This window comes from Abramis brama (assembly GCF_963993115.1).
Source record: "Abramis brama genome assembly, chromosome: 20".
Lineage (NCBI taxonomy): Eukaryota > Metazoa > Chordata > Actinopteri > Cypriniformes > Leuciscidae > Abramis > Abramis brama.
In genome coordinates this window covers 3832070-3858029 of record NC_139982.1, presented here as the reverse complement: position 1 = coordinate 3858029, position 25960 = coordinate 3832070, and the positions used below count along the sequence as shown (strand labels likewise).

The following is a 25960-nucleotide window of genomic DNA, read 5'->3' as shown; positions in this document are numbered from 1 at the left end:
AAAGGAAATATCATTGGGGATCGCTACAGCCCACAGTTCGGACAGTACCAACAGTTCCAAGGAGCAGAGAAGTTTTAGTTCCTCAAAGATGAGCGGCGGCCATTGTAGTTCAGTGATAAGTTGCAGTGAAAGTTCATCAGAGAAGACATTGCACAACTCCATAAATGTCACTTCGTTGCCAAACACAGCAAAACGAAGCAAGTACAACAAGAAACAATATGGTCTTTATTGTAATAAGGCCATTTCTAAATTGGCAAGACACCTCGAATCCGCTCACAGTACACAGCCTGATGTTGCAAAGGCTTTCAGTTTTAAGAAAAGATCTCGCGAAAGAAAAGATTTGTTACGCTCTCTTAAGAAGAGGGGAAACTTTAACCATAATGCCACTGTGGCAAGGAGTGGTGATGGAGAAGTGGTTGCTTGTCAAAGACCCACTAGAGTCAGACAATCAACTTTAACTTTATTTATATAGCGCTTTTCACAATACAGATTGTATCAAAGCAGCTTCACAGTATTAAATAAAATAGTACATCAGTGTTAGTTTCTAGTGTAAAACGTCCACGTTTGGTAATGCTGATCAATAGTATTATTGATTGATTAATTAAATTTAGTATCCCCAATCGAATGACTTCAGTCACTGCAAGTTTTGTCAAGGACTCTATGCAAGAGATAGTCTATGGAGACATGTCAGAAACTGCCCTCAGAAGTCTGTTGAGTTGGAGACTAGAGTTGGGCGAAAACGGATCCACATTGACCTATCAAAAGCTGATACAGTTCATGAAGCTGTTTGGAAGATTACTTGTGAAATGAACCAGGATGATGTAGCAGTCATAGCTGCCTCGTTAATTTTGGTAACAACCCGAGTACAAATGAATGGTAATCACCTAATTAGATCCAGGTGTGCTATAGGTGCGTGAGTGTGTGTATAAGGAAGCTATTGCGTTGTTGGAGTGCGTTGACTGCTGCAAACTTTGACACCGTCCTTCCGAGCTGTTCCCGTATGGGGATCCTTGAGCTGAACCACATATCATTTGGGTACGTTACCATAGATAGAGAAATATTTAATTTGGGGTGAGCTGTTGGCTGTATGCGTTCTGTTTGTTTTAGTATGCATCCCGGGCTGTGTTTATCCATCGTGGTTTGACGTTGGGAGGGCTGATTTGCTAATAATCAGGTGGGTAAACGATTGACTTAATGGGGGAATATCCGCGAAAATATATTGTTTATATCGTGACATTGTTTATATTCTCCTGTTTTAGTTGAAGAGGCCAAGAGCTGGTAATGTCGGCATGATTACAGCGAGCTGATTGGGACCGTGACCTGGCTTCCCCTTCCTTTTTGGTCTTTATCTTCGTTGTCTTGAGTACTTCTGTTGCGCGTTGCCGCGACGTTCCGTCTTGCCTCGCCTCATTTGCGCCTGCTTAACCAGCCCACATCAAGTGAACTTGACGCCGGGAGATTGTGAGCCCCGAGTATTAATCCGTGTGGCCGTTTGGCCACCTCCGCACTGTTTCAACTGAAAGACCGTTTGTGGGGTTCGTATGGTGTAGGCTAATTAGATTGTTGTGTGAATGAACTCAAAAGATGATGCGAGTTGTTTGAGTGCGTTCATTTATTGTGTGTGTGTGTGTGAGAGAGAGAGAGAGTGTGAGTGTGTTCTCGTGAGAAATAAGTATTGATGTTTGCGTGATCTTATGGAGTGAGTCGTTTGTGTGTATATTGTTCATGGATCAGGTGTAATGTGATTTGCATCTGTTATTTTGTTGCTTTTGTATTTTTTGATCAATTTTGTATTTTTCTTTTTCCTTTGTTTATTGATTTGATTTATGATCATTTGATTGTATTTTTCTTTTGTTCACTGAGTGATTTGATTCTTCTGAATTTTCTGTCACTTGAATGCACGTGTGCTTGTGGTGAAGTGAGTACATTTAGTGTACGTTTGAAGTGCTTGTAGTGAAGTGGAATTGGGTAAGTTTGTTATTTCTCCTTGCCATCTGACATGTTATCTTTGATTGTCTGATTGATTTTGTTTATTTTTCTTTAGTTTTGATTTTGAAGCCATATTAACCCTTTGTGTATTGAATTGTGTGTGCGTGTGTCTGTGTCTAGCTTTTATCCTAGTCATAATAAAGTATTGTTACTTTTCTATATTCACGTCTCCGCTCTATCCTTGTGGGAACAAACCTGTGTGTCCTTATTGGACCATTATTTCCCTGGGTGAAATTCCCAGGGTGGCGTAGTCGGTGTTGTAATTATAGCTGAGTCCAGAACAACGAAACCCACCCCTTCGGTGCTACAATGACATTTCTTTAGTTGTAAGGAGTGAAACAGACTTAGTCTTGGCGAGTCAATGTACAATGGCAGGAAACCAAATGAGAAGTGAGAAAAAATGAGAGAGATGGCAAGACTCTTGATAACTGCAGGAGCTACAACACCTTTGAAGAGCACTGAAGGCCTTGTTATGCCCAGTAATTTCCCCCACGTGATACAAGCAGTGAGATCTGTTTTTTTTTTTCTTTTTTTTCTTTTTTATTACAAGTAAAATAACAAGACAAGCTTCAAACCCCCCACCTACCTCCCCATGCATTCATACCACAACCCCAATCATCCACACATGACAAGAAAGCAAAATAAAAGGAAGCACAAAGCAAACAAAATTAATAACAATGAAAAATAAAATAAATCAATACTACTGGTCAAAAAATCAATAAACAAAAAACAATAGAATTAGCAAAACAATTATGCCATAACACCAACAGCAGCTGTTTTTAACAGCACCTTTAAAAAAAAAAAAAAAAAAAAAAAAAACGAACGCCTAATATTTATATCTCTAACTCAAATAAGCAGACATTCCATTTATTTTCATGCTCAGTTATTCTATTGTTATTTGTTACAATAATTGTTTCTAGCATATATTGATAACACACTCTATTCTTAAAGTGTTTTATACATAAATTTGACAAAGTTTTAGCTTTAAAAATAAAAATTTTACCCATCAAAATAATCATATTCAAAAAATGTATGCATTTACCCTCAAAGACACATAACAAAATATTCTGAGGTGTGATTTGCAAAACAATATCCATAGACCTTAACCATAACTGTATACTGACCCAAAACCTAGCCACATGTGGGCAAAAATAAAACAAATGCATCAGGTCCTCCTCCTCATCCCCACAGAACCTACAACAGGGATCCTTTTCTATCTGCCATTTGAACAGAGATTTTTTTGTTGCAATAATATTATAAAATATTTTAAGTTGAAATATTCTGGAATATGAATCGATTGTAGTTCTATAAATTGTTCTAAAATAATCTTTCCACAAAATTGGATCATTAAATTCATTTTCCCAAAACAGGCAGGTTCTGTGTGGAAAAAGTGCAGTGCCCGTGATATTTAAATTCCAAATATATATTATTTTATTTATCTTTACACCAGACAACCATTTAAGGCATCTTATTGGTGGGAGACAAACCATTAATTTATTCTTCTTTTCATTTTGCAGTTTCACTTTCCAAGTTTTAGGAATTGCAGAAATCAGCTGGTTGAATTGTAACTGATTAAGAGAAATGCTAAAAACATTTCTCAAGTTTTCATAAGAAATAAAATCTCCAGATAAATCTAAAAGATCATTGACAAAAATTAACCCATTTTTGACACATTCCTCCCACAACAATGGCTTGTCTCCAACCGTAATATTTGAATTCATCCATAACAACTGTGTCTGAATATCTTGAATTGTATCTGGAGGGTGGTACTGGAAATTCAACCAAGCTTTCAGTGCATCCTTGAAGAAAGGTGATAACTCTTTTAAACTATTTTGAAATATTTTATCAATATGTATTGCTTTTAATTGGTAAAAAGGAAATATATTATTCGAGAAAAAGGAAAAGGCTGAATATAATCTCTGGCTTGTGATCCATTGTTTGTTGTGATAAATTTTAGCAACCCAGGAGGCTTTCAAGGAACAATCCATCATTCGAAGATTTTTCAAATTCAGTCCGCCATTATCATAAGAATTATATAAATACTGCCTTTTAATTTTATCTGGTTTATTGTTCCATATAAATTTGAACATTTTTTGTTCAAAATGTTTGAAGAACTTCATACTAGGTGAAGGAAGAAGCATTAGTAAGTGGGCAAATTGTGGAATTACTAATGTATTAATCAGAGTTACTTTTCCTTGAATTGTCAGAGAGTTCCCCCTCCAAGGTTGTAAAATTCTATCTGCCTTTTCCATCCTTCTCTCACAATTGAATTTAACAATTTCTTTAAAGTTGTCAGGTAGATAAATCCCTAATAAATTAACGTCTCCATTAATCCATTTAACAGGAACGGAACTGTTTAAAATAAAATTTGTGTCTTTTAATGTCCCAATTCTCAAAATGTTACATTTCGCAAAATTAGGTTTCAAACCAGATATTTTTGAAAACGTATTTAATTCCCTTATTAGTCCTTCCAAAGTGGATTGTGTTGGTTTTATAAAAAAGACTGCATCATCAGCATACATTGTTAACTTGATCTCTTTACCGTTTGGAAATAGACCTGATATATCTGGATTGTTCCTAATTTTAATAGCCAGAATTTCAATACATAAAATAAAGAGATACGGTGACAAAGGACACCCTTGACGGACTCCTTGCATTAATAAAAATGTGTCTGATATATGACCGTTATTAATCACTCGACTAACTGGTTGATTATAAAGAGTTTCAAACCACTGTATTAAGTTTTTCCCAAAATTAAAAAAGATAAGACATTGTTTTATGAACTTCCATTGAACTTTATCAAACGCCTTTTCAAAATCAGCAATAAACAATAATCCTGGTTCCTGATGGTTCCCATAAAAATGTATAGTGTCCAGTATTTGTCTCAAGTTATCTCCAATAAATCTCCCCTTAATAAAACCTGCTTGATTGTTGTTTATAACATCTCCAATTATATTTTTTATTCTTAAAGCAATACATTTAGATAGAATACGAGTATCACAACAGAGCAGGGTCAATGGACGCCAATTTTTTAACCATTTTGGATCTTTATATTTCCCATCAGGATTTTGTTTTAAGAGTATTGAGAAAACTCCCTCTCTTTGTGAATTAGATAAAATACCTTGTTGAAATGAAAAGTTGAAGGATTCTAATAAGGGTTTTTTAATTTCTGTAAAAAAAATCTTATACATCTCAATAGGAATTCCATCGATACCAGGAGATTTACCAGATGAAAATGAATTAATTGCCTCCAATAACTCCTGCTCTGTTATTTCGCCTTCACAGCTTAATTGCTGCAAAGTAGAAAGCACAGAGACATTTTTCAAAGGGAAATATTGCTCAGTCACACCATTTAGCGACTCCAATATTGCATCATTAGAATATAGAGTTTTAAAATATTCACATTCTTCCTGCAATATTTCTTGTTGATTTGTAACTAAGACATCATTTCTGTATAAACTCATGATATTCTTTTTAACAGAATTTCTTTGATGTAACCGTAAAAAGTGTGCTGTACACTTCTCTCCCTTCTCCATCCAGGCAGCGTGTGACCTGACCTAACTCTCCAATTTATCTTGTTTTCTTTTAATTAATATTTCTATTTCAGTAGCGTAACTTCTATCTAATAATTGTTGTAGCTCATTTATTTCATCAATAAGTTCTTGTTCCTGTTTTAGGTTTCTTTTTTTCTTAATTGATCCCATCTTAATCGCATGTCCTCTAAAGGAACATTTAAAAGCTTCCCAAACATTATGTGGACTAGAGGAGTTTTCATTATCTTCAAAAAATTCTTTGATAAATCTCCTGGTAATATCAACAAATGATTCGTCATTTAGAAACGATACATTGAATTTCCAGTAACCCCGTCCTCTGGAACATTGCCGATTATCAATCAGCAATGTAACCAGACTATGATCAGATCTCAAGCAGTCACCAATACAACAGTTTAATACTTTAGGAACCAATGAGAAAGAAATAAGAAAATAATCAATTCTACTGGCCTGTTTCCCTCTACGCCATGTATACCTCATAGTATCTTTATTTAGCAAACGCCAGATATCAACAAGATCTAATGATGCAGCCATTTCTTGAATTTCCCTAAGTGCATGGGGATGATTATTAAATTTATGTAGACCACTACGATCCTTATTTATATCTAAGACTGTATTGAAATCCCCAGTTATTATAATCTGATTAGATTGTAATGAGTTTAGATATGTATTAATTTCACCAAAAAATAACGGATTGTCCTCATTAGGAGCGTAAATATTTAATAAAATAATATGCAAATTATTTATCATTATATCAATTACAATCCACCTACCCTCCTTATCTGTAAATACGGAGTGCAGTGTATAATCTACATTGTTTTTAAATAAAATCATAACACCCCTACTGCTTTTTAGACCGTGACTAAAGTATATATCCCCTCCCCATTCAGATCTCCATTTTAACTCATTTCCTGAATTAGAGTGTGTTTCCTGCATACAAACAACCTGAATGTCGCTTTTATCATTTAACCAAGTAAAAATTTCATTCCTTTTAGAGATATTTGCTAAACCATTACAATTAAATGAAGAAATTCCTATAGGCTTGTTTTTATTTAACATTTAAATCTTTATCAATATAATATAGTGCCCCAACAAAATAAACTTTTTCCACACAAACCACGCACACACATACACTCACCCTACACATACCAACACACAACACGAACCAAAAAACCAACATACCAAGTAACGTTACAACCCACCTCTCTCTAAAACTACAGTCCTCCATTGTCCTTTACTCTTCCCTAGGGTAGGTAACGTTGTCTCTTCCCAAGAACTGATCACCAGGCAGCTTGTTTTTGTCCCCCCTCACACTTTTTCATAGTGTTCAAATTTACCACTTTGAGCAATAGTCCACTTTATCCATTTAGAGTCCATAATAAACAGAAATCTCTCTTCTCCACCTCAATGGCCCCATGAAAGCGTGAAAGCCAGTTATTTCATGTTAGGCTCGTTGCTTAGAGACCATAGTTGTGTGCGACGTCATCAGATCGCGCGATGTTTACATCATCTGGTCATACTACAAGTTACCAGCGCCGTCCCCTCCAGACAACCAATATGTTATCTGGGAATTTCGATACAAAGCTCCATTAATGTAAAGCTTGTCCACAATTAGACGCGTCGTTTTGTCCCTTTTCCTTGCTTCCGACATGACTGGATAAAGTAGCCTTCGTCTCTTCATAATCTCCGGAGGGAACTGATCCGTGATGGAGAAAGTGGATCCTTTCAGTTCCCGACCTCTTGCCATAATAGTGGATTTATCCTTCGACACAGCCAGTTTTGCCACGATGGGTCTAGGTTTATCCTTCGCATCTTTGGGTTTCCCGATCCGGTGCGCTCTAGCAAGTTGAATGTTCTGCACCACGGATTGCTCCATTTTTAACTGCTCCGTCATGAACTTTTTCACCAGCTGCTCTGTGACTTGGTAAGTTTCCTTCGCTGTCTCGTGCACACCATGGATTATTATATTATCTTGCATACTCCGACTCTGTAGATCCAAAATGCTTTCTGATATTTTGGTATTGTTTCCTTGGAGTTCAGTGGTCAGTTGTTTGAGATTATTGACCTCTAATCTCAGCGACGCGTTCTCTTGTTTGAGGACGTCGACCATAGCTATATAGAACTCCAGTGATTGTTTCATATCTTTCACATCTTCCGATAGTTGATTTAGCATGTCCAGCTTTTGAAGTTTGCTGTTCACGCCGTCTAAAGCGTCTTTAATACTATGTATTTCAGTGGTAAGCAAACAGTCCTCCTCTGTGCCACTTGAGCCCAGTTCGCTTCTTCCACGCTTACTCTCGGGTTTTGCCATTCTGTCGCAGTATGCGTCGATATAGGACTCCAAACTTTCAATTGTCTCCTGCGCAAACGATTCCAGTTTCTTATATTATATAAAGATTACAGATTGAATTGGGTAAATAACTTTTAAAGAGGGGTTTTGGCCTTAGCGGCGTCTCAGCGTACCATCCCACAGTTTGTGCTGCAGCTTCTGTGAGCCACTTATTGGTTCTGCTTGCTGTCGCTATCGAAATTTGGAAGAGAACACTAAGTAGAGCAAGGGACAGGTTAATTTTCATCCTCATAAGAGTTAATGTTCTTTCATACTTTATAGGTTTTTAGAGTTCATCAATAATTGATGTCTTCATGTTTCGGAAAACTGCATGTTTATGGTGGAGTCAGGGCTTATTCAAAGAGTTGATTCAATGACTAAATTGGTTCATTGATTTCGTTCCTAGATGCAGAGAGTGTCTGCCAGACCAGTGGTTCTGTAAACCTGCGATACCAAGAATCACAGGAGATGGCCACTCCACGATAGGGAGTCAGTCCTCATTATGATAAACCAACAAAAATATACTTATTTGAACTATGCTGGTGTGATTCTACTCAAGATGTAGCCCAATTGTCTTAAAGTGTGCCAGCTGATTGTTTCTAAAAGCTCAGGTATCCATGGGTTTGTTTTCTTATAACCCAAGGGCGTTATGACATGCACCAGCCATTGTTTGCATGCCAAACATGCCAGCAGCAGTGGGCTCCAGAGTTCATGGACCTCATAAACAGTGGATACTGGCCAGCTTCCTCCAGCTCTTCTACTTTGTATTCCCTCAACCTTTTCAGCAGTGTAAGAGAACTGAAAGTCATTGCGCCGGCACTGTCCAGACAAGCCTTTGCAAAGCTGCAGGAGCATCGTACAAAGTGTGGTGGATGGGTAAGTGTTCACCATATTATAGAATTGTTTAACATATGCAGACATCTCCGAAGTAACAATTAATATAATGCATCTTTCAGTCAGGACCAGTGTGCGGGGACACGTTGCAGCGCAGCTTCCTGGAATTTTCCTATTGTGCTTTTGAGGAAGATAACCTGTCCTGCGGTGCACCTTTCACCTGCCCCGCTTGCACCCCAAACATGCTGGCAATCTCTGTGGATGGCAACAGGAAGCTATACCGGTTTCTCCGAAACGGAAGGTGATATGATTTCCTTCCAGTACACAGTAGATTGATCTGGATTTTTTTGATATTCAATATTCAACATGGATAAATGTTCTGTTTCATTTCTTCCTCAGCTCCGACTCCGCTCCGACTCCTCGTTTTTTGATGGGGCATTTATCGCAGAAGACACATCTGTGTCTGCATTTGTTGATGTCTTGCATATCACCCTGTAGCCCAAGACTGGTTACCCACTGAAGCTAAGCAGGGCTGAGCCTGGTTAGTACCTGGATGGGAGACCTCCTGGGAAAACCAGGTTGCTGCTGGAAGAGGTGTTAGTGAGGCCAGCAGGGGGTGCTCACCCTGTGGTCTGTGTGGGTCCTAATGCCCCAGTATAGTGACGGTGACACTATACTGTTAAAGAGCACCGTCCTTCGGATGAGACGTTAAACCGAGGTCCTGACTCTCTGTGGTCATTAAAAGTCCCAGGATGTCCTTCGAAAAAGAGTAGGGGTGTAACCCCGGCATCCTGGCCAAATTTGCCCCTTGGCCTCTGTCCATCATGGCCTCCTAATCATCCCCATATACTGATTGGCTTCATCACTCTCTCCTCTCCACCAGTAAGCTGGTGTGTGGTGGGCGTTCTGGCGCAATATGGCTGCCGTCGCATCATCCAAGTGGATGCTGCACATTGGTGGTGGTTGAGGAAATTCCCCCCTTCCATATGTAAAGCGCTTTGAGGTCTCAGAAAAATATATATAAATGTAACAAATTATAAATTAATTATTATAAAGCTGTGAAACAGGCAGGTTTCAAATTATTTGTTAATTACATTACTATGCTTTTACAGCCCAGATTTTCTTTGCATTGGTGAAAAACTGCCCTCAACTTCAAAATACAAGGTGTATATACAGTATGTTTATAGTGTGTTTCATTTACATCACAGCTACCTGGACAAGGCAGATGTGGGAGCTCCTCGTGGACAGCAGCGAAGGAGACTTATAGGAGGACCTTCAAGTTGGACGAAGAGGGCATGGAGGTTGCGGTGTGTCGGCATGGTTTCCTCCTTAAAGCACTTAATATGTTCAGAGGTGAGATTATAATAAATTGTTTGCTGTTAAATGTAACTTTGTATTGTTGTTATTTGTATGTCGCTTTGGACAAAAGCTAAATACCATAATCATATGGAGAAGCATCTCAATTATCACTATTAGTTCAGCTTATACCACTGCTTGGTTGAGTTTCCCATTATGATGCTCTCTTTAGAATGTACAATAATAGGATATTTGCATTTCTAATACAATTTGTAAATCCCTAGGTGAAATCTTTGCCTACCCCATGTATCTGCACAAGGAGTTGATGAGTTCAAAGCCAAGGTTTATCGCCATGGATGTAAGTATAAATACTGGCCATATTTACACAAATCAGCAAACATCTTTCCTGATCTCCAGGGGCTAACATCAATTAGGCCTTTCCTAAGCGTCATGCACGCTACAGCACATTCCACTAAGTGTGAGGTATGTTCAGTCCCTCTGCTGCGCGTCAGGGTCCGGTTTGCCTTGTTACTTATTATCCGATAATGACCGGCGGACATTACATTATTCCTTACATGTCTTCTTACTTCTAGATTACATGGAGTGGCAAAAACCAAGAAGGAGCAGGGTCACCTGCGGGGGAGGAGATTGAACAGGTGAACTGCTACCTCTCCCGCTGTGCCTTAACGACTAAATACATGTTGAAAGGAGGTGATTGTAGTATTTCTCTTCTAATGCAATTTTTTATTGCTTATGCATGACATTCACTCAACATTTACTCTCAACAGCACGTGTGGATATGCTTACAATCCATGCTATGGCCTGGAACTACAAAAAAATCACAACACTACATCGGGCATTGTCTGCAAGATATGTGAAGGTGTGTTCTCTGTAAATGGTTTCAATTTGTGGTTATTGTGTAGCTTTGTGTAACTGCATTGTTTAACTGTCGCATTAGACTTGCCAGAGGCTTCAGGAGGAGACTGCAAGTCTAGCGGAGCTTAAAGAAAGCTTGGCTTGCACCGATGAAGCAGTGTGGGTGTCTGATGTGAGGGAATGGGCAGCTGGTGGTAAGTTTGAACCAATAACATGTTTCACTTTGTGCTTCTTCATTGGTGGCGATCATTTAGATCATGCTATTTAAGCTGCCTACTGGTTACTATACTGCTTGCCACTATCTCTGTAAGCCTTTTTTGGCACCCACCCCCTTCCAACTCGTCCTTCTTTACACTATTGTGTTTTTGTGTTGTGTTTCCAGACACAACAGGTACTTCCCTAGAGCAGTCCATTGAGGGACGTTACCTTAACGTGAGGCAGCGGAAGCAGGCTCTATACCGTCAAAATGGTATAATTACATTGTTAATAGATAATTGCTCACTGTATTTTTGGTCACTATTTTTACCTTCTGCTTCATGTCTTTACAGATAGTGGCAAGTTCCATCACCGCCTGCGGAGGAAAATTGCTGAGAGCAAGAGACTGCTATTGAAAGACATAGAAACCTATAACACTCATGAGCCTGCCATGCCAATTGATGTTAATGAAGTGGAGCAGTCGCTATCAGGAGACAACCCGTCCCCAACATGGCCGTGGGAGGTTCATGGCAGTGGTAAGTGGAGTTTCCTGAGGCCTCTGATTTATTTTGTAAAGACTCAAGTCAAAATTGTTATTTATACATTTTCTTTACCTCTGTTGTAGCACAAATCGAAGATAAATTAAAACATTTTAACAAAGCCATGCTGAAAATGAGACTGGAGGAGGAAAGGACAATACTTGTTCAGGAGATGGCCCAGCACTGCTCATGGTTGCAGAAGTTGCAGGCAACTCTTAAAAGAAAAACTTCAGAGGAAGGCAAGTTTCATCTTTGTAACCATACCAATCAAACAAGTAAGTGATGATGATAAGGACACCATACTTTAACTTTACCTAACAAGAGACTACTAGAAATCTTACTAGAAAGCAGTGGAAACATGTTGGTGAGTTATAACAAATATTACAAAGCAAGTGGGTATGTCATGGTAATTTGGATTTGTTTTTCACTTTTCACTTACAGACAAGCAAAACAAGGGCCTTTCCTGTGTCTGCAGAAGACGACTGTCTGAAGTTTCGGATACATTGAAAGAGGTGCTCCTTCAATACAAGGCTGTTTTAGGCCCTCAGGGCTCTGCTATAGAACTGGAAGATAAACAGGAGAATGAAAGTGATTTCAGCAGTCCAGACACCAGTGATAATGAAGAGGAGGAGTGCAGGTAATGAATATGTGAAAAGTGTCATTTTTTTTAATACCCTTAATTTATGTAACCTGTCAAATTGAGTAAAGATAACATTAATACTACATTTGTTTTCCAGAGTTTGAATAGGGACATGTTTAATGTCTATTCTTTTGTCTGTTTGTGTCTGTGTCTCTCAGGGAGGAGCGACCGGGCAGGTGTCTGTAATGGCTTGAATGCGGCCTGGGCAGTGAGAAAGGACTTCATGGCTGCCATTCCAGGTTCCTTTTTCTCCTGTATCACATTGTTTTGGTTTTTGTTTGCCTTTTTGCCATATGACTGATTACGCCACACTTTCATTTCATACCATATAATTTATACTGATTATTGCTTATTTCTCATTTTTCATCTCACATATTTACTGTAATAAATCCCTATTTTTTGTATCTTTTTCCACGTGTGGTGGTCTCCCATTTCATGTTGCCTGGGCAAAAATGAAGCCTGGTCAGGGTTACACTGTTGTTCCATTTTTCTGGACTTGTAAGGTTTATATATGAGCTAAGTAAAATCACACCTTACACATTCACTGACTCTATAGTGCCTTCTAGAAATCTAAATTTTTCCAGTCTTATGCTCCGCCTCCTGACAACACACAAGCAGCTGGAGGTCTAAAATTTGACTAACAAGTTTATCATTCGCTGTATCAAAATATGTGCCACATGCTGACTTTTCATGAATTAATGGGTGTAACACTTACCTAGGCCTGTCTGGCCAATATGGGTGTCTGAATTGTAGTTTATAAGTATATCTGGTGCATCAAGCTCTCCACGGCAGGTAAGGTCAGTGAAATTGGATTTATCTCAGCAAAGCACACCTCTTTTTATCATAATCAATCAAAATATGGATGTTTTAATGGTTTGTGTATGATTTCAGAACATGTCTTAATCAACATATATGTCAGCTCTCTGAACAGTAGTTTTTGAAGATGTCTTGTGCGTCAAAATTCCCACAGCACCTAAGATAAGCATAATTAGGGTTAATTTCACCACAGCACACCTCTGTGTATCATAATCAATCAAAATATGGACGTTTTACCCATACACAAAATAAATATATTGAAATATATTTTAAAGTGTCAAAAATATATGTGGCATATATTCCAAATACATTGACGTTGTTCACTTATATTTATAATTTTGAAATATATTCTGAAATATAACAAAAATATATAATGTTAAGTAAATATATTTACATTTATAACATGTAATGTAAAATATATGACAAAATATATGGTCATAAAATGTTTAGCTTGCTAAAGAAGGGTCGAAAATGTATTTTGATCATAGTAATTCCTCTACCTTTTCCCCTATACACAACAGTAGGCTACCATATTTCACTACTGTATTATGACACACAGCTATAATAAATACTGTACTTACATTTAAATGACTGCAATGTAAAATGATATATAGTTGCTTTCCTAGGACTATTAGGCCATATTAGGTGGCACGCACCTAACACTAAGTGCAATTACTAGATTTATTGTTGTTTTATTGACATCTTTCCTGAAGTCATTTAAATATTGAAAATATGCACAATATTAATGATGCAAGTATAACAGTGACACTCCAACAGTGAAGTGCACTTAAACAATAGATAGAACTCAGTGTCTAACACTGCATACACACACTATTACAGTTTTTTTCAATCGCTAACAAGTGCTTACCCATACTTCAGATACTTTTTCTAAACTCTTAACACAGACTCAAACCTACAAAACACAATTGGCCAAATGGATAATTTTCTTCTCACAAACACATTTTGTTAAATATATACTAACTCTTCATTTCAAAATAGAACACGTTTATCTGCACACACTAACTTTACCAAAACACTGGAAATCTGACTCAAAATGAAATTATTCTGTATAATATAATTAAGTATAAGTATAATTATTATACTAAAAAAAGCACAAAATTACTGTATCTAATCTCTGCGATCTTCAGGGTTAGGCCACATGTTTTCATCAAGATCACATCTGATATCATCCAAGGTGATGCACCTGGGATAAAACTGCTTGGTATGTCGGATCCACCCTTGGAGCCAGCATCCATGGCTTCAAGGAGGGACATCTGGTCATGTGGCTGATGGTCATAAACCTTCCACCTCTACATTACATTTCGTCCAGGTCGACACCTTTTGGCCAGATTGAATCCTGCCTCATCTATATGTATATCAATTCATGAGGGGCCTGGTTGGCCTCCAATTCCATAACTCTCAAAACAAAGTTTATGTAAATCATGTCATTACTGTATACTATACTGTACTGTAACCTATTACTGTGTAGGTTACCTACTTGCAAAGTGCAAAGCTTATAGAACTGGACATTGAATTGAATATACAGTACACTATACCTGGACATATTGTCGTTGTAACTCCTTGACTCTCTCACTGATATATTGTTTTTGAACTGATATCATTGCAGAAGCAGAGGTTTTTATACTGTATCTAAGGTTTGGAATATTGTTTTTGCTATTGTGGGATGTTGTGTGTTAACATTCGTAAATACTACAAAAACAATCCATAATTTTGTTGGGAGGTATAGCTTGTCTGTTAAGAAAATGTAAGCATTATGGAAATGTGTTCACTGACTGCATATTGTGCGAAAACGACAAGAAATGTGTGAATGGTATGGCCACAAAAGACCGATGCTGTGCTAATTGTGTTTAGAGTTTTGAAAATGTGACAACTGGTTGGACAAACGCTTGTTAGCGACTGAAAAAAACTGTAAATAACTGTATTCAATTCTGTAAAAATAGGGGAAAAAACTCTGCATTCTGTGTGTTATTTCCTACATAAAATTATCATTTTAGGCCAATAAAGTCAGTAAAAGGGCAGCCGTGGCCTACTGGTTAGGGCTTTGGGCTTGTAACTGAAGGGTTGCCGGTTCAATCCCCGACCAGTAAGAAAAATGTATGTATGTGGGGAAGTGGTAGAGCACTGCATCCATGGCTGAAGTGGTCTATCTAAAAAATAACTTGAAAATGTGTTGTTTGTTTGTGAAAATGTTAACTTTTTAAATTTCAAAATATATTTCAAATGAAACAATTAGCAAAAGTTAAAACATATATGTAAACATATATGAAAATATATTTACATATATTTAACTAAAATATATTTATTGGGCCAATTTCAAATATTTGCATATATTCCAAAAATATATTTTGAAAATATATTTCAAATATATTTCTTTTGTGTATGGGTAATGGTTTGTGTATGATTTCGGAACTTTTGTTAACCAACATATGTCAAAAATATGCTCTCTGAACAGTAGTTTTAGAAGATTTCTTGTGGATCAAAACTCCCACAGCACCTAAGATAAGCATAATTAGGTTTATTTCACCACAGCACACCTCTGTGTATCATAATCAATCAAAATATAACAAAAATGAAAAATGTATACATGATGATATACAGTATATGATAAACATATACATTTCATATTTTAAGAGAACTAATAATTATTGTAAAAACTGTATTACACAAACCTTGAGCAATCAGTGTGAGAGTCCAGATGAAGATGTTGATTGTGTTCATTGCTGTAGTTTAGTCTTGTGTGATGATGAAGATTGTGTTCTGTTCTGCTCTCAGTCATGAAGTGTTAAAGGTCCCGTTCTTCGTGATCCCATGTTTCAAACTTTAGTTAGTGTGTAATGTTGTTGTTAGAGTATAAATAATATCTGTAAAATTATAAAGCTCAAAGTTCAATGCCAAGCGAGATATTTTATTTAACAGAAGTCGCCTACAAAAAAAGGCCGGTTTGAACTACATCCCTCTACTTCCTTCTTTAATGACGTCACTACAACAGTTTTTTGACTAACCTCCGCCCACAGGAACACAGGCGTATTGATGGCGAAATGTCAACAGCCGTGGTTGATGTTTATCTATAATCGGATACCGCAAAAGTTTAATTCGAAGTTGTTAGTTTGCTCTGTCCATTTCACCACGGACTGTTTTTCTAAACTGGGACAATATCAAGCAGACTTCTCTCAGCGTTTCATACTGACGAAGGGGACAATTTCAACTATATTCCAGCAAGCGGTAATTAGTGATTTACTACGGAAGTAGCGATCAACTTCACATCGTTTCTCTTGGTAGGATGAAAATAATCTTACTTAAACGGGGATAAATATATATATACAGAAAGCGATCAAAGAATCCCTTATTAATCGCCCAAGTTGTCAATCACACAGCGCGAGTTTATCTGGACACTTGCCAAAACTCATTATGAAATCAATGACGCTGTTACACTGCACAACGAAGCTCTTACTGTACTTACCTCATGTTTGCATTGGTGAAATCATTAGTGAGAGTGCAGAAACTGCGTTGCAATGATAAGATCTTTATTCACGCGATCAACAGACTGTCATCTGCTCAGTGCTCATCACTGCAACCTGTTATGTGATCTAAATACTTAAAAAACTTCTCACGATTCGTTAATCCCGATAGCTGTAATAGTAAAAACGTATAATAGCTGTAATAGTAAAAGTTTTCCAGATAGTTCCACATGTAATGCCAGATATTTCATATGCAAGCATGTCAGCCAATCACAGCAGTGGGCGTTTACACTGAAGTCTCACAGCCAATCACAGCAGTGGGCGTTTACACTGAAGTCTCACAGCAGACACGCCCCTTCAAACAGAGTGTTCAAATCAAAGGATGAAATCAGGCTAGGAAATATGCCTTTTATTTCTAAATTATAACAACTTTTGATTTAAAAAACATACTAACATTATAAGGGCACCCCAGGAAACTTTAGGATAATGGTCCTTCGTTAAAAGGATAGTTTTAGGATAAATTTCTGTCATCATTTATTTCGTTTTTGGGCACAATTCACTTCCATATTTTTTTCCCCTCAACTATTGAAGTGAATGGTGCCTCAAAACTGTTTGGTTAAAAACATTATTAAAAATATATTATTTTGCATTCAGCAGAACAAATAAATTGATACAGGTTTAGAACAACTTGAGGGCTAGTAAATTATGACAGAATTTTCATTTTTATTGAGTGAACTGTGCCTTTTCTAGGTAACTATGCAGGAAGTAAAGCAGGACAAATGAGCAGATCTACAGTATCACTACAGCTACTACCGTTAACTAACATGGAAAAAATAAGAACTAATCAGTACGTAATTGTAAATGTAGGACTGAGATATTTTTTATTAGATAATCAATAATTACTGAATGAAATTGGCCTCATTAAGAACTAATAATTATGATAATTTTATGAAATACTTTTCTATTAAGTTAATTACTAATCACAACGTTAACCTGTGTCTGAGACAAAACCACTATCACACTTTCATATTCAGTGTAAAAAAGACAAGTGATTATGTCTCAGACACAGGTTAATGTTGTGATTATAGAAAAGAAGAGGCCTCCGGGACAGCTTTGACTGTATCTACTAAAACTAGGTTTAGACAGTGGGCACTACAATGGATATAAAAAGCATATTTTGCTTGCTCTTTGATTCTTGCCTGGACTCTAGAATGCTTACCACTCATGACAGAAGCCCCATCATATGCTTGACCTACCAGGTTCTTTTTGTACTCTAGGCCATGACTTTCTAGCATGTGGATTATTTTCTCACTAAGACCTGCTGCATCCAGCTTCTCTGTGGACTCAAAATGGAGAAAACTTTCCTGGATAGTGTAAGACTGAAAATACCTTGTTGGGGCCCTGGTCTGAGACAAAAGGGCCTTGCTGGCTAATTAGCATTCAACCTCCCCATACAGCCTGACTTCCTCCCAGAAACAACAAAGAACTCACACAAGAACATGGTTTAATGTAAATGTTTATCATTGACTGTTATATTTTTGTTGTCATTTGAAATGTCTCAAAGTGAGTGGTACAGATATCTCATATCCAGATAGATAAAATAAAAGGTAATAAGGTTTATAGAAGTTTAGAGAAAACTGGTTAAGTCATTTGAGGGTGGCCTCCCCCATCCCACATGTCACCTGGTCAGGGGGATAAAGGACGGTGTGCTCCCTCTCTCTGGTCTCTTCTTTGCTGGACAGGAATGGAATAGGTGGTCTCTCTCTCTCTCTCTCTCTCTCTCTCTCTCTCTCTCTCTCTCTCTCTCTCTCTCTCTCTCTCTCTCTCTCTCTCCCTCCCTTCTTCTCTCTTTCTCTCTCTCTCTCTCTCTCTCTCTCTGAGTGCATGCTGGGAGTGTGTGTGGGAGCTGAGCGTGTTTGATGAGAGCTTTTGCGGGATTTTTTTTTCCTTTTCTTTTTATTTATTTATTTATTTATTTTCTTTCCCCCTCGTTTTTTACATAGAGTAGGAGAGAAATTGTTTTTTTTCCTCTCAGTGTGTGTGCGTTCTGAGACGCCAGAATGGCGTCTGTTCCCACGCCGGGAACGCCAACACTGTCACTGCGGAACGGGTGCAGGTGTGTGCCGGAGCCCGGAGTGACAGTGGAGAATTTGCTGCTGGTGATAGGAGAGCAGGTGGATTTTGAGAATGTCGTATCGGCCTCTCGGATGAACAAAGCAGTTGTTGTGTTTTTAAAGTCTGAGGCGCTAGTTAATCAGTTGACTGTCAGTGGTATATGGGTGAAGGAAGCATATGTTCCGGTAACCCCGCTATCCGCTCCAGCAACTAAAGTCACCATTTCAAATGTCCCGCCTTTTGTATCTAATGATGTTATCACTAAAGAGTTGCAAAGATTTGGTAAAATCGCGGGTCCCGTCCGAATGATTCCCTTAGGTTGTAAAAACACCGCGTTAAAGCACGTCCTTTCGTTTAGACGCCAGGTTTACATGTTTTTAAATTCACCAGAGCGAACTTTGGAAGTCTCTTTCCGTGTCATTCAAAGTGGGAATTCTTTCATGGTTTATGCCACTACTGACAGTCTACGCTGTTTTGATTGTGGAGATCTGGGCCATAAGCGCTTCGCGTGTCCACACAGAGACGAACAGCGCGAGTCTACATCTCACGCAAATAACATTGATCAATCAGCAAATAACACGGGAACACGGAACGCTGAGGAGCAGGATAAAGTCATTACAGAGGAAGAGCAGGGACAGCAGGAGGTGAGTGAAAATAATGTAAATATTGTGAGTGAGGAACAACCTGGCTGCAGTTATGTTTCTGATAAATCAGTGTGTGCGTCTAATGTTGTTGATAAGAGTGAGACTCAAGCTGATGCTGAGGTTGTGTGTCAGAGTAATGATACAGTACAGGTAGAAGGTGAAGAGGAAACCATGGCTGATGAGATGGAAGATTTGTCTCAGTGTAGTAATGATGGAATGAAAGATGATGAGCAGTGGTCAGAGGTTGTAAAAGATATGTATACTGTTGAACAAATCAACTCTTTTCTTGACAAAACAAAAGGAAAACCCGGAGTTGAAATAGCTGACTACTTCCCTGATGTGGAAAAGTTTATTTCTTCGGTAATGTGGGCTAGAAAAATGAGCAACTATGAAGAGCTTTCACAACAAAAGAGGTTTCGTTTAAAGAAACATATAACTACTTTAAGAGTAGGTAAGAAAGCAGGAAAAGCGAGGGGGAAAGCTAAATAATAATGACTGTTAATTTCTCTTTTCTTTACTGCTTTCTTTTTCTCTCTCTCTTCCTTATGGAGACCTTACGGGTGGGTTCCCTAAATGTAAATGGGATGAGGGATGGGAAGAAAAATTGGTTAATTTCAGAAACTATACGCCTAAAAGATCTCAGTGTTGTATTTTTGCAGGAGACCCATAGTGACCAAAGTAATGAGGTTGACTGGGGTTTGTGGTGGGAAGGAGAGAAGTTTCTCAGTCATGGGACTAATCTTAGTGCTGGAGTGGCTGTGCTTTTTTCCTCTGGTCTTAATGCAAAAATTTTATTGAAAAATGAGGTAGAACCAGGGAGATTATTACTTATTCGAGCTGAAATTAGAAATCTTGTTTTTGTGTTCATAAACATTTATGCTCATAATTTAGGACCAGATAGGTTGCAGTTTTTTAACAAACTGGAGAAAATTTTGAGCCAACAGCAGGATGGGGATTTAATAATATTAGGAGGAGATTGGAACTGCACTTTAGATTTCACAAAAGACAGGAATGGAGAAGAACCTCACGCACAGTCAGCTGCAGGTTTAGCCAATGTGATAAAAAAACTAAATTTATCAGATGTATGGAGGGAACACAATCTATCAGCACAACAATATACATGGGTAAAATTTAGTAATGGTAGGATTTCTGGGGCACGATTGGACAGGTTCTACACATCACACAATATGAGAAACAGAGTTAAACACACAGCTATCACTCCTATATCCTTTTCTGATCACAAACTCATTACAATACAGTGTTCATTGGTGAAAAGAGCTCAAAAGAGTTACTACTGGCATTTTAACATTAAGCTTCTGGATGATAAGTACTTCTGTGAGAATTTTGGAGTCCTTTGGGAAACCTGTAAAACTGAGAAATGTGTATATGAAAGTATAATTCAGTGGTGGGAAATCAGCAAGATTCATATAAAAGGGTTCTGTCAGCAATATGCAACCCATTCTTCTTTGGTTTTAAAAAAGACATTAGAGTTGCTAGAAAAGGAGATCATTGACATTGAGAAGACAATGACTGTTAATGATACTGCAGATTTACAAGAGCTGTGGACAGAAAAGAAAAACCTGTTGAGCCTCATTCTAAATGAAAAAGTTAAAGGTGCCCTTGTAAGGAGCCGTTTTTTAACAACAAGGGACATGGATGGTCCTACATCTTATTTTTTTAATTTGGAGAGAAAAGCTGGACAGGAAAAGCAGATGTACTGTTTAAAAGAAAATAATGGAAAAGAAACCTCTGATCCAGTTACAATGCGTAGAATCGCTGTGGATTTTTATTCTGATTTATTTAATGCTGAAGCCTCGGATGAACAGTGCACAAATGAACTGCTTCAGGACCTTCCTGTGTTAACTCCAGAGCACAAACAGTTGTTAGAGACTGAGCTCACCTTTGAGGAGGTCACCGCTGCAGTCATGGGGCTCTCTTCAGGACGGGCACCTGGCTTAGATGGATTACCTGCAGAGTTTTATAAGAACTTTTGGACTGTTTTAGGACACGACTACTTTGAGGTTTTGCAAAACTGCATTACAGAAGGAATCCTTCCCACAAGCTGTCGGCGGGCTGTTTTAACACTACTTCCAAAAAAGGGCGATTTAACGCTATTAAAGAACTGGAGGCCTGTAGCAATTTTATGCTCAGAATACAAAGTATTTTCTAAATGTCTGGCCAACAGGCTAAATACTGTATTGTATGAAATCATACACAAAGACCAGTCTTACTGTATAAAAGATCGATCCATCACAGATAATTTGCATTTGGTACGGGACATGCTTGATTTTGCTTTTCAAAATAATATTAATATTGGGTTTCTGTCATTAGATCAGGAAAAAGCTTTTGACAGAGTTGACCATACTTATCTTTTTAATACGTTAAAGGCTTTTGGATTTGGGGATGTTTTTATCTCTAAGATTAAACTGTTATATACTGAGGCTACGTGTATGGTTAAAATGGTTGGTGGCCTCAGTACTCCTGTGAAGATCCACAGAGGTATTCGGCAAGGGTGTCCTCTCTCGGGTCAGCTGTACAGCATAGCTATTGAGCCTCTGTTATGTAGATTAAGAAGACAGCTCACTGGTTTAAATGTTAGTACACTGGGTTTTTTTTTTTGTGACCAATACTTTATTGTATTTCTTACGCACAAGGCTATCAGCATTAGCATTGACAAATTTTCACAAAATTACTTCAATGCGGAGGACATAACTGATAACAAATACAAAACAGAAATACAGAAGAGAAACATGTGCATATACAGAAGGACTAATAAAATAAAATAAGTTAAATAAAATAAAATAAAAAGAATTTTTTGAACTATATACATAGTCAGAGATAAATGATTACAGATAGAAAGTGTCTAATGAGATAAAGATAATTAAGGCCCCTATAAACATAAATAAATAAAAATTAAGAGTTACAATAAATAAAGAGGGAAAAAGAGGGAATCTGCCATCCCATTAGCCCTGATCCCCATCTAAGTACTCCCCTATCCCTTTAGAACAGTCAAGTTCAAAGAATAGACATTAAGCTGTCATGTGTTTGGCTCCAGTGCTCAATAGTTTTAATCTTTGCCCTATTAATTAAGGCAGAGGATCGCTCCAAACGAACAATATCTATAAAATAGGACAACCACTGCTGCTTTGATAGTGAATTAGGGGGAAACCAAGAACTAATTATGGTTTTCTTAGCAGCAGTTAACCCAGAGAAGAGAGTCCGTTTTTGATTTAACGTAAGAGCAACAGAAGAGACATCATTAAGAAGGAAAAGACATGGCTCAGGATCAATTGTCAGTTCCAAAAGTTGTGATAGAACAGAAGAAATTTTAACCCAGAAGTTGAAGATCAGAGGACATTCCCAGAACAGATGGAGAAAGCTGCCGATTGCCCCAGTGCTACATTTATCACACACAGGGGAGGGAATAAGTTTCATTCTAAAACGCTTCAGAGGAGTATAATATATTCTGTGGATTACATTGTAGTTTATCAGCTGGTGAGCAGGGTTTTTAGATGAGACTGAGACATTTTGCCATATTGTCTCCCAATCAAAACTGCGATCCTGTGCCAAAAGCTCTCTGTCCCAAATTCGGGTGATACCAAGAGTTCCACATTTCTCCACGACAAGACTACCATAAATAATAGAGACCTTGGCTGTTTTCCCCTTCATGGATTCAAACCAATGAGCCATGGGGTGAGATGTCAAAGGTCTGTCCCAAGGAACTCCATAAGCTTTAAGTGAGGATCTTAACTGTAAATACAAGAACCATGAGAATCCAGGCAGATTATAACAGGACTGCAGATCCCGGAATGTCCTTAACCCTGTCTGATCATAAATATTATCTAATGTATTAATACCTCTATCTGACCACAGCGAACAGGTATATGGTTTCATGTTTCGTAATAGGCAGTAATTGTTCCAAATGGGAGACTGCATGCAAAATTTTGATGAATGATTAACATATTTTTCTACCAGACGCCATGTAGATATTGAATTAGCTATAATTGGGCCAAATTCTTTAGAAGCTTTTTTAAGTTTGATTCCTGAAAATAGCACATCCTGCAATCTGTGAGGAGAAACCAATGACTCTTCAATTAATTTCCACTGAGGAGCCCGGGAAGGTTGTACATCTAACCATGAATTTAAAGACTTTAACTGAAAAGACCAATAGTACAACTTAAAGTCCGGCAATGATAGGCCACCCAAAGACTTAGGACGTTTTAGGGTATCAAATTTGATACGGGGTTTTTTGTTATTCCAAATGAATTTAGAAGTCATCCTTTGGAGGTCTGTGAAGTAATCTTTAGGGGGAAAAAATGGCAACATGGAGAACAAAAAATTTAAGCGCCCAAGAACATTCATCTTTACTAACGCAATCCTCCCTTGTAATGTCAATTTCAAGGATGACCACCTTTGTAAATCCGCCTGTATTTTACCCTTAAGTGTAACATAATTCTCAAAGCTGATATTTGAAAAACAGGGAGGAATACATAGACCAAGGTAAGTAAATTTTGAAGTGTGCCACTCGAGAGGTAAGCTGTCAGGGAGGGGAGTCTTCTTCGCTGCATCATTTAAAGGAACTAATAGGGACTTCTCCCAATTTATTTTATATCCTGAAAAGGAACTAAAATTAGAAAAAAGGTTCATGATCTGAGGAAGCGAATTAGTAATATCAGAAAAATAAAGGATAATGTCATCAGCATATAATGAAATTTTATGACTTGTATCTTTAATAATTATTGGTGAGATCATGGAATTTTGTCTTATGGCCTGTGCTAAAGGCTCCACGGAAAGGGCAAATAAGACTGGCGAAAGTGGACAGCCTTGACGAGACCCTCTATTAAGAGGAAAAGAGTTGGAGATAACCTCCCCTGTTTGAACCACTGCCTGTGAGCAGCTGTATAGTGTTTCTATCATCTGTATAAAGTTACAATCAAAGCCAAATACATCAAGAACTGCCCATAAATACCTCCATTCAAGCCTGTCAAAGGCTTTTTCAGCATCTAGGCTGAAAAGTGCTGCTGGATTATTAGATGTTTCAAGAATATTAAGAATGTGAAAAAGTCGTCTGACATTATCAGAAGCCAGTCTACCTTTGATAAAACCGGTCTGGTCCTCATGTATCAGTTTACCAATCAGTGGGTCGATTCTATTTACAAGTACTTTTGCAAAAAGTTTTAATTCTGAGGATATTAAAGAAATAGGCCGGTAGCTTTTGGGGGAAAACGGAGGTTTGTCTTTTTTTAAAAGTAGAGTAATTAAGGATGTGTTTTGGTCTCTATGAAACCTCCCATGTTCAATGGCATAATTTATTGAAGCCAGGACCAGTGGTCCCACCTGATCCCATATCTCCTGAAAAAGTTCAGGAGGAAGCCCATCTAAACCCGGGGACTTGCCCAGTTTCAACGATTTTAAAGCTCCTGTCAGCTCTTCTAGCGTGATAGGAGCTCCTAGAGCCATAGCTTCCTCCGGAGATAAGGAGGGAAGGTTTAGGTCAGCTAAGAATTCCCTCATCGCGCATTCATTTGGATCCACTTCTGAGGTGTATAATGTGGAATAAAATTCCTTAAATGTACAGTTTATTTCTTGCTGATTGTGAGTGATCAACCCCTGGAGTGTTTGAATACTACTAATAAACGACAAAGACTCCCCTTCCTTCATTTTTAAAGCCAAAAGTCTGCTTGACCGCTCGTTATAATAATAGTAGTTGACTCTAGTTCTATGAATTATAAATTCTGCAATATGTTGCGTAGCAGTGTTATATTCTTTTTTCAGTGCTGTCAGCTGTTTCTCTCTCGATTCACAATATGCAGACTTTTGGCAATTTTCGATTAGAGAGATCTGAGTTTGTAAATCAGATAATGTCTTTTTCCTAGCCGAATGGAGACGCGATGAGAAGGAAATAGCATTGCCCCGTAGAAAACATTTAGTTACTTCCCACAGGGATTGCGGATTAGAAGCAGAATCCTTATTGCGAAGAATGGCCAATCTTCTAATTGCAAGATTAGAATTAAGCTGTAAAATGAAGTCGCTGTTTTTCAGGAGAGCATTGTTAAATCTCCAACGCCTAGTCTTGGAGTTCACTCTATCCCCTATGAGAAGTGTATACAGTACCGCACCATGGTCAGATATAAGAATAGGCAATATCTGTGTGGACACAATGCATCCATCAAGTTGAGGAGAGACAAGAATATAATCAATTCGAGAATATGTTTTGTGGCGAGATGAATAAAAGGAATAATCCTTAATGGATAAGTTTCTAGAGCGCCATGCATCAATTACATTGAGCTCTTCCATGAATATATTCAATTCACTAGGAGGGTGCGCAATATCTACAGCTGGACCTGAAGATTTATCAAGAGCAGGATTACACACTTGATTGAAATCACCTCCAATTATTAAATAATAGTCTTTAAAATCTAACAGTGTTTTTGTCAAAAGTGATAAGAAGTTAGAATTATGATCATTTGGAGCATAAATGCATGCTATACAAAACTTATTATTATTAATGACAACACATACATAAGCCATTCGACCCACATTATCAGATCCAATATATTCGACATGGGCTTTGAACTTCCTATTAAATAGAATTAGTACTCCTTTTGTTTTATTGTTAGCAGAGGAATATGCGACAGACCTATAGTGTCTGTTTTG

At 37.8% G+C, this 25960-nt stretch overlaps 1 protein-coding gene and 1 long non-coding RNA gene across 2 annotated transcripts in view; one reads left to right on the top strand and one right to left on the bottom strand.

Annotated features, from left to right (window-relative positions):
* LOC311071450 overlaps positions 1-16092 on the bottom strand; it is a 94661-nt gene extending 78569 nt beyond the window's left edge. Inside the window, exon 1 of the long non-coding RNA XR_014603847.1 lies at positions 15756-16092. This is a non-coding gene — a long non-coding RNA (uncharacterized lncRNA). The remainder of the gene's footprint in view (positions 1-15755) is intronic.
* On the top strand, positions 10338-11427 carry LOC311070379 (uncharacterized protein; the record flags this gene model as incomplete). Its single annotated transcript, XM_084094204.1, has 6 exons — positions 10338-10512; positions 10593-10710; positions 10788-10879; positions 10958-11069; positions 11258-11312; positions 11424-11427. Exons 1-6 carry the CDS (start codon positions 10450-10452, stop codon positions 11425-11427), a joined length of 444 nt encoding a protein of 147 aa, XP_083950330.1. The 5' UTR covers positions 10338-10449.
* Positions 16093-25960: the final 9868 nt, after the last annotated feature.